The sequence below is a fragment of the Taurulus bubalis genome (assembly GCF_910589615.1).
Source record: "Taurulus bubalis genome assembly, chromosome: 1".
In the NCBI taxonomy this organism is placed as follows: Eukaryota; Metazoa; Chordata; class Actinopteri; order Perciformes; family Cottidae; genus Taurulus; species Taurulus bubalis.
The window spans coordinates 3,034,963-3,048,460 of NC_136589.1; the positions used below are offsets into that span (position 1 = coordinate 3,034,963).

General features: G+C 44.4%; 1 protein-coding gene across 3 annotated transcripts in view; it reads left to right on the forward strand.

Moving 5' to 3' along the window:
- Positions 1-13,498, forward strand: part of tbx15 (T-box transcription factor 15) — a gene marked incomplete at its 5' end in the record, with an annotated part of 31,958 nt that overhangs the window by 10,145 nt on the left and 8,315 nt on the right. For all 3 annotated transcript variants that reach the window (XM_079232331.1, XM_079232332.1, XM_079232330.1), the window contains one exon: positions 7,167-7,338. In XM_079232331.1, coding sequence (XP_079088457.1) covers positions 7,167-7,338 — 172 coding nt within the window. The remainder of the gene's footprint in view (positions 1-7,166; positions 7,339-13,498) is intronic.

The following is a 13,498-nucleotide window of genomic DNA, read 5'->3' on the forward strand; positions in this document are numbered from 1 at the left end:
TACGTATATATATATATATATATATATATATATATGCGTATATATAAATATATAAATATATATATATATATATATATACGTATATATATATATACGTATATATATATATATATATATATATATATATATGAATATATATATATATATATATATATATATATATATATATATATATATAACGCTCAGCATCCAGGTGGGGTGATGGAAACTGAGGGAAACGGAGGTGGAGACGGAAAGAAAATGTGCGCCGCTGCTCGGGTACCTGCTGATGTGGGCGTCGCCCTCATGGCTCAGCATCATCTTTTCAGGTGTTATGACAGAAGTGAGATTTTTGAGGTTTTAGACACAGGCTGTTATGTGTGTGTGGTGAACTGGTAACGTTACACTGGGAATGGAGTCTGACCAGTAGGGCTGCTGGAAGATGCTGTTTGTCTGTCAAAGCTGCCAGTTTTGTTCCTTTATGGCTTTATGGCTGAAACTCGTGGAAGAGTCCAGCAGACAGATGCACCTCATTTAGCAAAGATGGGAAGCATTAATCTGAAAGAACAAGGCTGGAAATGTACGACATATTTTCAAATTCCACAAAAAAAACAACAAGGACTTAATGCCAATTCCTGGTTTCCACTGTCACGCGGCCCAGCTGCAAACCACAGATACTGAATGTCAACAGTTGAGAGTTATGTGCTGAAAGAACGAGTTGAACAAGCTAGAAAGTCTTTAAGGGGTCAAACAAACACAGGACTTTCACCCAGGAGGCCGCTGATCGAGTCTTAATTGTTTCTCAATGTTAGCCACGTGGCATTGAGTGATACGAGTCTGACGTGAAACAGATTTATGAAACAGATCTTTGGTTTAAAAACTCATCCTGTGGTTTGTAGAAACAATCCCCCCAAAAAGTGATTTTTTAAAACAGCTGGACATTGTAGTTTTCTATCAAACAATACCAGAGCTGGAGTAGAACTTGTGCTTTTGTTGGGGACTATTTTCTGTGGTGGACTGACACATATTTAGAGCTCTCTTGAGTATTCAAGACACCAGGGCAGTTTTCTGCACCCGTGGTTCTCGTGATAATGGATCTGAGGATTAAATCATGGGATTATTTGACAATAATACAAATATAGAATATCACCAGAGTTGTTAAAATGTAAGATACTTATTTAAACGTCTCTGCAAGCGTTCTGCTCCGCCGGCAGCGAACCAGGACCCCATAAACCAGGACCCCATAAACCAGGACCCCATGAACCAGGACCCCATAAACCAGGAACCCATGAACCAGGACCCCATAAACCATGACCCTATGAACCATGACCCCATGAACCAGGACCCCAAGAACCAGGACCCCAAGAACCAGAACCCCATGAACCAGGACCCCATGAACCAGGACCCCCATAAACCAGGAACCCATGAACCAGGACCCCATAAACCATGACCCTATGAACCATGACCCCATGAACCAGGACCCCATAAACCAGGAACCCATGAACCAGGACCCCATAAACCATGACCCTATGAACCATGACCCCATGAACCAGGACCCCATGAACCAGGACCCCAAGAACCAGGACCCCAAGAACCAGAACCCCATGAACCAGGACCCCATGAACCAGGACCCCATAAACCAGGAACCCATGAACCAGAACCCCATAAACCATAACCCTATGAATCATGACCCCATGAACCATGACCCCATGAACCAGGACCCCATGAACCATGACCCCATGAACCAGGACCCCATGAACCAGGACCCCAAGAACCAGGACCCCATGAACCAGGACCCCAAGAACCAGGACCCCATAAACCCGGACCCCATAAACCCGGACCCCATGAACCAGGACCCCATGAACCAGGACCCCTTGAACCAGGACCCCATGAACCAGGACCCCATGAACCAGGACCCCATAAACCAGGACCCCATAAACCCGGACCCCATGAACCAGGACCCAATGAACCAGGACCCCATAAACCAGGACCCCATGAACCAGGACCCCATAAACCAGGACCCCATGAACCAGGACCCCATGAACCAGGACCCCATGGACCAGGACCCCATGGACCAGGACCCTTGGACCAGGACCCCATGGACCACGACCCTTGGACCAGGACCCCATGGACCACGACCCCATGGACCACGAACCTTGGACCAGGACCCCATGGACCAGGACCCTTGGACCAGGACCCCATGGAGGATGCTTGGAGGCCAGAAGATCTTGTTAATAGGATTTTCTTCTTCCTGGCCGGGAGAATTCACCACAGTCCTTTTTGCAAACTGAGCCGGGAGCTGTCACTGGGCTGGTGTGTCTCACAGGCCCGGGGGGTTTGAGGTCTGGAAATCAGGTCTTTACTGGAACGGACTTGCTTTGCTTGGGCTCCCGGCCCTCTTTAGCAACGACTCATTGGTACCGACTCGTTAAAGCTCCATATTACTGCTCTCGCTCGGTTTGCTCCCGAGCTCAAGGCGCTGAACGTGGGGGCTGTCTGGCTGCTGACACACACACACACACACACACACACACACACACACGCACATGCACGCACACGCACACACATACTCACGTATACACGTCCAGGTACCCACTTATCTTCAAAAGTTATAAAACACACACAACAAACCCGTCGACCATCATTTTCTTCTCATAATAATCTAAAGAACTAAAATTCTAAACTTTATGTAGAAATGACGACTGGAAAAACTATCCATCAAATTGAAAGATTCTCTATTTTTTTAATCTTTTTTACTATCTTTGTGAGGACACTTGGTCCTCATAAGTCCAGAAATAGGAGACAATGCTCACACTATAGAAAGCTAATTCTAAAAATATAAAACATGTTTCTATCACCAATGTATAGATAACATTTTATGTTGAAGACGAAGGCAAGAGGTTCTTGCTTTCGATGCTTTTCTGAAGTTCTCTTTGTGACGTCAGTAACATTAGTGATGCGTTTTTTAAATTGCATTCTTGATGGATGTGATGTGTATTAAAGTTACGTTAGCGACGTATGGGACGTGTTTTTAACATGTCATGTTGTAGTAAAGCAATTTGAGTGGTCGGAAGACTAGAAAAGTGCTATACAAGTACTGATCCCTTTACCATTTACGTTAGCGACGTTTGTGACGTGTTTTTAAAGTTTTTGTGACGTGTTTTTAAAGTTACGTTAGCGACGTTTGTGACGTGTTTTTAAAGTTATGTTAGCAATTTTGTCACGTGTTTTTAAAGTTACGTTAGCGACGTTTGTGACGTGTTTTTAAAGTTACGTTAACGACGTTAGTGACATGTTTTTAAAGTTACGTTAGCATCGTTTGTGACGTGTTTTTATTAATTAGCGACGTTTGTGATGTGTTTTTAAATTTACGTTAACGACGTTTGTGACGTGTTTTTAAAGTTACGTTAAAGATGTTAGTGATGTGTTTTTAAGCTACGTTAGCATCGTTTGTGACGTGTTTTTATTACGTAAGCGACGTTAGTGACATGTTTTTAAAGTTACGTTAGCATCGTTTGTGATGTGTTTTTATTACGTAAGCGACGTTTGTGATGTGTTTTTAAAGTTACGTTAGCATCGTTTGTGATGTGTTTTTATTACGTAAGCGACGTTAGTGACATGTTTTTAAAGTTACGTTAGCATCGTTTGTGATGTGTTTTTAAAGTTACGTTAGCAACGTTTGTGATGTGTTTTTGAAGTAAATAGTTTCTATGCTTAAAAAAATATATTTTGGTCCTCATAAGTATACAGAAAGAAGAACTCACACATACAGTAATTAGTAACACAATGAAATGAGATAAAACAAACAAACCACAACCTGATTGTTCAAGAAACCCAAAGCTTAAACATAAACTTATCCTGACATGAACCTATTCCTCACTCCAACCTCCAGCCAGTAAACTTTTATGAGCGTTGGAAAACACTTTTCTTATTAAACTATCTTTTTGAGGACTTTTGGTCTTTGCAAGTATATAAATAGAAAACACACACACACACACACACACACACACACACACACACACACACACACACACACACACACACACACAACTGTTGGTCTTCTCTTACAAACTCAGAACACACACACCAGTCAACCCTGACTGGTAATTCAATAGCAATATTTACTCTGTCAGTACAGTAATCCAATATACAGCCTCGGTTTGGCAAGTGTGTGTGTGTGTGTGTTTTTATGTGCATACCGGCCTGTGTTAGCATGTGTGATGAGCCGAGTATGTGCGCGCACACACACACACACACACACACACACACACACACACACACACACACACACACACACTCTCTGATTGTCGAGTGTGTGTAATGTGTGTATGTGGGAGAAAGACAGAGAGAATGAGTGTATCGCAGCTTGTGGTTTTGTCAGCTGTGTGGTTTGGTGTTGGCCTCCCCCATCTGTCCAGTAAGGGTGTCACATAAAGTCCAGTCTTTATTGATCGTGCCGGGTGCCAGATGGCAGATTTATGGAAGATGAAAGCGGACTAATCAGATTTCCAGTCCTGTTTGGGGCTAAAGTTTCCTGGTTCCTTAACACTCTCCCTGCTACGCCGAGCGTAACCCTAAACAGAGGTCCAAACAGGAAATTACAGAAACGCCTGGCAACATGCGTGTGTGTGTGTGTGTGTGTGTGTGTGTGTATGTGTGTGTGTGTGTGTGTGTGTGTGTGTGTGCGTGTATGGATGTGTGTGTGTGTCAAGGTCAAAAGTCAGAGCTGTGTGTGGAGGTGTGTGTTGGTGTTTGATAAAGTCAAAAACAAGCAGGTACTTAAAGGTTCATTGTTTCACATTTAACCATTTAACAGTTGGATGTTTTCATATTAATAAAAGCCTATTTACATCTTTATGTTGTGTGATATACTGTAGAAAACATATTTAATGCTTTAATATTCCTTAAAGGGCCAGCGTCTGGCACTTCAGGGGATCTTTTTTTTACTATGTTTTCATCGGTGAGAAAAAAACGAAACACCGTCCCTTTAAAAAATAATGCAGGAAATAAAACAAGTAATTCACTTTTACATTTGGGGAACAACAATTTTTGTTCCAGCGGCAGCTTGTCATAAGTCCCCGCAGACGGCATCTTGCAATACGACCATCAGTCGCCATCTTGTGTTTTTACAACCGATGAACTGAAGTTCCCATTTTTTGGAATGCTGAGGAGCGACACCTTATATGTCAGTGACCTGTCAATCACATTGTAGCCCCGCCCTAAAGCGTCCCCTGCTTTATGGTCTGTTTGACTCTAAATGACCATCATTTACTAAATGAACATCATGCTGTATTGAAGAAGACTTGAAACTAGAGATTGAGACATAAACTCATGTTTACAATGTTTACTGAGGGAATACATCAAGAGAAGTAGAGTCATTTATATAGACTTCTATACAACCAGAGGAGTCGCCCCCTGGTGGTCAGGAGAGAGAATGCAGCTTTAACACATGAAGCATAGACTTCTATACAACCAGAGGAGTCGCCCCCTGGTGGTCAGGAGAGAGAACATAGCTTTAACACATGAAGCATATACTTCTATACAACCAGAGGAGTCGCCCCCTGGTGGTCAGGAGAGAGAATGCAGCTTTAACACATGAAGCATAGACTTCTATACAACCAGAGGAGTCGCCCCCTGGTGGTCAGGAGAGAGAATGCAGCTTTAACACATGAAGCATAGACTTCTATACAACCAGGAGTATGTGTGTATGTGTGTGTGTGGACCAAATGAGCGTTTTGTCGATGTTTCAGGAGTGAGTGATGACTTTGGCAGAGACGCTCAGATAAAACACTTTGGACTGAGCGCCGGGCCAGAACTAAAGGCAACCAGCTGTTCTTCACACTCGCTCTCCTCCTCTTACTCTCAACCTCGCTCTCCCGCTCTCTGTTTCTCGCTGTCCTCTTCCTCCTCTTTTATCCGTCCGTCCTCCATATCCTGATGACTTTCTTTATCTCATGCTCCTTCCTTATATCCCTATATCCTTTTCCTTTCCTTTCCTTTCTCCTTTGTCCTTCACTCACTCAAACAATGCCCACAGTGTTGGCTGCTGGTTTGTGGACTTAAAAAAAAGCAGAAAGCAGAGTAAAGCCTGTGTCTTTCTTCTCTCTCCCCGCTGTTTAACGGGCGGCATGACCGCGAGTCGACGCCCCAAACTCACACACAACATCATCAAAATGTTATGGCTCTGCTTAATTGAAAGTATGCGGCGGAGTGTGTGACGGCGTGTGGAATATATTCGAAAACAATGAATTTGATACAAGCACAATGAAGAAACAACACATGGGTCCCGCGAAGCCGCTGTTGTGGCAACGCGGCCGAGTGTTTGGAGTTTGTTTGGCGCTCCGGCCTCTCGGCGGGACACCAAACAGCCTTTTGCAATAACCCGCTCGGCCCCGGGCCGACCTCGGGGACTCGGACCGGTTTTCCTAAACAGGGAAGTGACGAGGGAGCGCTGCGACCTCCTGGAACAAGAACGCGGTCAGAGTGACGCGTCGTTAGCGTTTCAAGTTTACTAAAGGATTAAAGGCCGCACACGAACGTGCAGCATCCATTTTGTATTTGCAACTCGGGCTAATTCTGTGTCGGCACAAATATGATATAAACAACACAATATTATGTAATAGATCATTTATAGCTCAAATTACACGGACCATAAAGGGTTTGGTATAGGATACAGTGAGTCTGAGGTGTCTTTAGATCTCAAGGGATCCTCTTCTACATCCTTAAAATGCTTTCATCACAGCGTCATGTGACTCCTAAAAACAAACCTGGAAGCGTTTTTGGCTAAAAAGCCTTTTGTCAGAATATTTAAACATTCTCAAATGTGTGTCACGGAAAGTTTTGTTATTTTACACATCATTTAATTATAAATAATCATGAATTCCTGTTTCATCTATCCTTCATTAAAATATAGTTGACAATACTTTGAATGATAAATTGTAAATGTGTACATTGTAAAAAATAAATTAAAAAAATATGGATTTTGCCACCATAAAAAGCACAATTAATTATGACTTATTAGTCTGTTAAGTTTCTCTGTGCAGGTTACAAGCTCTGATCATCCACTTTTCCTGTCACCTTTAAAAAGGTTCAAATAAAAGTATAAAATGTCTTGTTCTTTGGAGCTTTTAAGTCTGCCAGTGTGTGTGTGTGTGTGTGTTAAGCTTCTCCCTCCTCTTGTCTTGCAGGTACGTGTACCACAGCTCCAAGTGGATGGTGGCGGGAAACGCCGACTCCCCGGTGCCGCCGCGGGCCTACATCCACCCGGACTCTCTGGCCTCGGGGGACACCTGGATGAGGCAGGTGGTCAGCTTCGACAAGCTCAAGCTCACCAACAACGAGCTGGACGACCAGGGACACGTAAGAATTAAACATTAAAACGCTTCTTACTCAGGAGACATGTGCTCACGCTGTTTATTGGTTTTGTTTGCTTTGTCTTTCCATTTTTTTGTTTGTTTCTGTTGGTCTCCGTCTCTTGTCCCCAAGCGTCTTTGAGCATCTTGAAAAGCGCTATGCAAGTTTTTATTATGTGATCAAACTCAACAGAAATGAGTTGCAAGTTTCTTTTGCGTTGCCTTTTGTTTTGCACACACACTGTTTGGGTTTATCTTAAGGGCTTAGGTTTCCTCTGAGTCTGATATTTCCCACATGACGTGAATGCAACACGTGACAAAGAGAATTGTCCCGATGCAGTTTAAAATTCAATACATTTTAATGGGGGATTGTGGTTTTTTTATGCGCCTCACAAATCACTTCAATTGAACACATAAAAAACCCAGTTGCATCATGGGGCCGGCGCATGAATCAGATCCGTATTTTTAAACCGACGACGCACTGGAACCTGTGACAACGACGATCGCTATTTCATCCGAAAACGCTCCGGGTTTAAATGTTCAAGCTGTGATTTATTAGCTTCATTTTGAACTTCCATCCTCGCCGCTGCAGCCTGCTGGAGAGCTGCAGGCCGCTTTCTCCCCTTTCTTTCTTTCCTTTTTTTTTTCTGGGGAGGGAATGCAATGTTCTTGATGCGTCTGCTTGAAAGGAAAGTTGACACGGTCCTTCATGCTCTCATGAGTCACAGAACCACGAGCCTCTGACAGTCTGCTCCCCCACACTTCCCTTTTGAAGAGGGTCCACCCCGACTGGGTATCATGCGGCTTGAGGATTAGCGTGGGGAGATATTAGAGGTCTGGGATTTGAACCCGTGCCCTCAATATTCATTTCCTTCGCGAAACGGTTTCGTTAAAGGCACTTAATGATTGGATTTGATTTGTAGGGCGCAGCGGCAGCCGCACCGCCGAGCTAAACGCTCAGTCCCACCGCAGCCGGCCTGATTTACGGCCGCGCCTGCAGCCGGTCGCTAGCAGAGGTGGCGAGCGAGAGTAAGTCTCTTATTGGGTCTTGGCTGCTCCCGGTGTGTCATGTGGCTTTCCTAGGTGAAATATTTAACGGCAATGAATCTAGTTAGACCACAATTTTCTGGATTTACGGCCTTATGTGTGATCAGCGAGCTGAAGCGAGTCCCTGATTGGCGCTTCATGCTTCTCTGTAGTTAGAAGTTGGTTTTATGGGAAAAGGGGCAACATATAAGGTGGAAGAAACGTGTATTAGGTTTTGATTATTAACTTTGGTTGGTCCCTTATGTTTAAACCTGCAATAAAGCTAAAGAAAAATACTTATTATTACAAACTATTTTATAAAAATAGTCAAGAAAGGGAAGTAAAGGCGACTCCTAATGGACTCTAAAGCTGCTTCATGTTTGATGGACCGGTTCACTCTCCCAACACATAACGATCCGTTAGCTTTTAAGCTAACAAAGCTAACACATCCACGTCTTCATTAGACGCTCAGAGCCTCTGATGTAGTCTCGGGCTTTTATTGTGAAAGGTAACAACGGAAGGATTAAATCTGATCGCCTTTTTTTTTGCCGCATTCAAATAATATTAAAGTACTCACAAACAACAGTAACAAACAACATTACAGGCCTAAACTTAACGAGCATCGATATTTGACGGAACAAACCGCCATCTTTTCCCAAAACCTACGCAAGTAGTTTTCTTGCCGAAGTAAATCTAAAAAACAAACTATACCTACGTTGGAAGTTTGAGAAGACACTGGCGCTGGAACGCAGAACGTAGAACCCGAGTGCTCAGTATTTGTCGGGTTGCGTATCTTCTGCTGCTGGTTTGGATGTCTTGCTGCCCCCTAGTGGCCAGCAGAGGAATAATGAAGCTTTAAACACAATAACGCACACAGTTTTTATCCCTTCTCCATCATGCCGGATTTAAACTATGACGTAATGCTGAGAACACATTGTGTTGTCGTTAAGTACTTCATCTCACGTAGCCATCACGAAACAAATTACACTCAATTTGTGCAAAGTATGTAATTTAAAGACCATAAAAAAAAGAAAAAGGCCACTTTGAGTGAAATTGAGCCTCATAAGTCAAACCTCTCCTTCACGGGATCTTTTCTGGGACATGTGTGAAGCTACAGAGCCTCAGTTTAATCAGCTAAAGCAGATTGAATCAAACCCAGAGGCTCCTGGAGGCTTTGATGCCCGCAGATATCTTGTTGAAAAAGAGCAGGAGGAGCTGCTTCAAATCAAATCTCCCTCCAGATGATCAGTAAAGCGGCGTGCACGATGTCTCCGGTGCTTTTGACCACGCGTCCGGTCTGCTGCAGGTTCCTGCAGACGATCGGCTCAGCGGCGACAATCGTAGTAACATGTGGGGCGTTAGCGGGGCGTTAGCGGGGCGTTAGCGGGGCGTTAGCGGGGCGTTAGCGGGGCGAGGGTCCACGGGCCGGGTGCCAGTCGCTGTGGGTTTTTTCTGAGACGCAAGGAAAGGGGGAAATTAATTCCGTGTTTAACTTCCTGAGCGGGAGCAGAAAGCTCGCCGCCCTGCTGGCCTCGCCGTGCCGTGAGGCGTCTCATCAGAAACAGACGCGTTGTCGTGAATCATCCCACGTCAACAGAAGCTGAGAGAAACGTTTTATTTATCACGTCTGAGGCGACTCATCAACTGAGCAGCAACACACATCTCGATGGATAAATAAAGACATGCTGGATTTGTTAAAGCATTTCTCAGTTGATTACTTGCAATAAGACGAGACTTCTTTGTCAACAAGTTTTCTGAAATTGTGTCTTTAAATGTGTAAGTGCACTCTTCGCCTGCTGCCCGTTTCCCGCTTTCTCCTTTCTGTTCTGTGGGGAAAAAAACTAAAGAAACGACCCGGAGCAGGCTGGACCGGACTTAAAAACCTAAATAACGACCCGGAGCAGGCTGGACCGGACTTAAAAACCTAAATAACGACCCGGAGCAGGCTGGACCGGACTTAAAAACCTAAATAACGACCCGGAGCAGGCTGGACCGGACTTAAAAACCTAAATAACGACCCGGAGCAGGCTGGACCGGACTTAAAAACCTAAATAACGACCCGGAGCAGGCTGGACCGGACTTAAAAACCTAAATAACGACCCGGAGCAGGCTGGACCGGACTTAAAAACCTAAATAACGACCCGGAGCAGGCTGGACCAGACTTAAAAACCTAAATAACGACCCGGAGCAGGCTGGACCGGACTTAAAAACCTAAATAACGACCCGGAGCAGGCTGGACCAGACTTAAAAACCTAAAGAAACGACCCGGAGCAGGCTGGACCAGACTTAAAAACCTAAATAACGACCCGGAGCAGGCTGGACCGGACTTAAAAACCTAAATAACGACCCGGAGCAGGCTGGACCGGACTTAAAAACCTAAATAACGACCCGGAGCAGGCTGGACCGGACTTAAAAACCTAAATAACGACCCGGAGCAGGCTGGACCGGACTTAAAAACCTAAATAACGACCCGGAGCAGGCTGGACCGGACTTAAAAACCTAAATAACGACCCGGAGCAGGCTGGACCGGACTTAAAAACCTAAATAACGACCCGGAGCAGGCTGGACCGGACTTAAAAACCTAAATAACGACCCGGAGCAGGCTGGACCAGACTTAAAAACCTAAATAACGACCCGGAGCAGGCTGGACCGGACTTAAAAACCTAAATAACGACCCGGAGCAGGCTGGACCAGACTTAAAAACCTAAATAACGACCCGGAGCAGGCTGGACCGGACTTAAAAACCTAAATAACGACCCGGAGCAGGCTGGACCAGACTTAAAAACCTAAAGAAACGACCCGGAGCAGGCTGGACCAGACTTAAAAACCTAAATAACGACCCGGAGCAGGCTGGACCGGACTTAAAAACCTAAATAACGACCCGGAGCAGGCTGGACCGGACTTAAAAACCTAAATAACGACCCGGAGCAGGCTGGACCAGACTTAAAAACCTAAATAACGACCCGGAGCAGGCTGGACCGGACTTAAAAACCTAAATAACGACCCGGAGCAGGCTGGACCGGACTTAAAAACCTAAATAACGACCCGGAGCAGGCTGGACCGGACTTAAAAACCTAAATAACGACCCGGAGCAGGCTGGACCAGACTTAAAAACCTAAATAACGACCCGGAGCAGGCTGGACCAGACTTAAAAACCTAAATAACGACCCGGAGCAGGCTGGACCAGACTTAAAAACCTAAATAACGACCCGGAGCAGGCTGGACCGATCCAAAAAACCTAAAGAAAGAACCCGACTGGTCCGACCCAAACACGTTCTTCTTCTTTGGTTTCACAGCGCTGTGTTGTTGACGCCTCATCGCCAGGCGATAAGCGGCGCTCTCACGCCTACAGTCAGTAACTGTAACAGGATGACATCTCGCACACGGAGCATTAACGCTAATTTAATTATTCTTTTTGCTTTGATCCCTGAAAGTGTTTCTGACCGTGTTTTGAAATCTGCTAAATGTTCTCCGTAAACATGATTTCATTCGACTTTTTCAAAAAGGCCGTTAAATGAAATCATCGGGCTCCTCTGGGTCCTGAGTGTGTGTGTGTGTGTGTGTGTGTGTGTGTGTGTGTGTGTGTGTGTGTGACTCATCCTGCAGACACTTCATGAACGTTTGCAGCGATCATCAGGAAGTGAAGAGTTGTACGTTTTATTTCTACCTTCTAAAAGGCGCAGGGGGATGTTCACACACAAAGGGTTAAAAAAACCTTTAAGTGTTTTCTAGAAGTAATTGTGTGATTTACACTGTACAAAAATCTGTATTTGAACAATACAATGCAAAACAAATAGATTAACTAACTTTAAAGGAGCGTATTGGTACATACAGTAGTTCTGGTTCTGATGCTCATGAATTTAAATTCATTAAATTCATTTAAACTCTAATCTAAGTGCCCGCTTAAAACATTATGATATGTGTAAATATGCACAAAAAAAAAGTTAAAACCGGCAGAAATTGCCAAATTTTATTTTTTTGCAAATATAAATGTAAGTTTAAATACTTTCATCCACCAGTAATGGATGTAGGTCAGGTAGTTATGATACTGGTTATAATGGCACATTGTTCATGCAGTGCAATGTGTTATACAAATATATGAGTTGTATTATTTAAAAACACGCTTGTTTGGCCAGACAGGAAACACTTGAAAGCGTTTCTTCCCTTTCTCGTAAAACTGCAGCCTGATGACATCACATTTCTTTCGGCAAAACATATTAAACATTTAACTATGCATTTACATTTTCTACTGAGCACGTGAGGAAAAAAAACAGCTCGGCTCCGCCCACGCAGTTTGATTGACAGGCGCTCTTTTATTAGCGTCTCTCTGTGCGTCTCCACGCCAGCTATAACGTGTTCACGCGGTGAGAGCGTGATTTTGAGGTCTGGCCCTTTAAATGCAGACCCCCTTAAATGACCCCCCTGTTGTAGAGCTGGGGGACTTCTGGCTCTCAGTGGGTTTTTCTGGCTCTCAGCTTAATGAAGAGCAGGCCGAGGGCCCGAGGCGCCTCCTGACGCCTGACGCCTCCGCTCCGCTGTGAGATAATCCTCGGGTCCTCGCCGCGTGAACTCGCTTTCCGCTTCGCGTCACGTGGCTCTGCAGGGAAAGCGCTGGAGCTAATTGATGTTACCAAAAGCCTTTCTGCAGAGTCTGGTTTGGTAGATTTGTGATACAGCACTAAATGCATGCGGCCCCAGATCACTTCCTGGCCCCTAATCCTGCAGCGCTGCACGCGGACCGGCTCTGAAACCCGAGCCGACAGAAGTTTCACATCTTGGCCGCTAAAGACAGGAACCACCGGTCATCTCATCGTGTTCTACAAGCAGAGACGGATTCAGAGGAACCGTGGGATTTAGATTGTTATCTGCAGGAACTTCAACGCATCATTTGTGCTTATTCTCAAAAAAGTGTTTGGGTTCCACTTTATATTCAGGTTCTTGTGATATGCGTTAGTTAATATGAAGAGGCCCTCATAAGTCCTTATGAAAGGGTTATTAACATGACGTGTTTTTACATAGAAGTGTTATTTATAGCAATATCAACACATTTATTGTTCTATTATAATATATTTATACTATAGGAAACTTGTTAACAGTTGTTGGACTGCTTAAGAAACGATAATAAAAGCCTTATGAGTTTG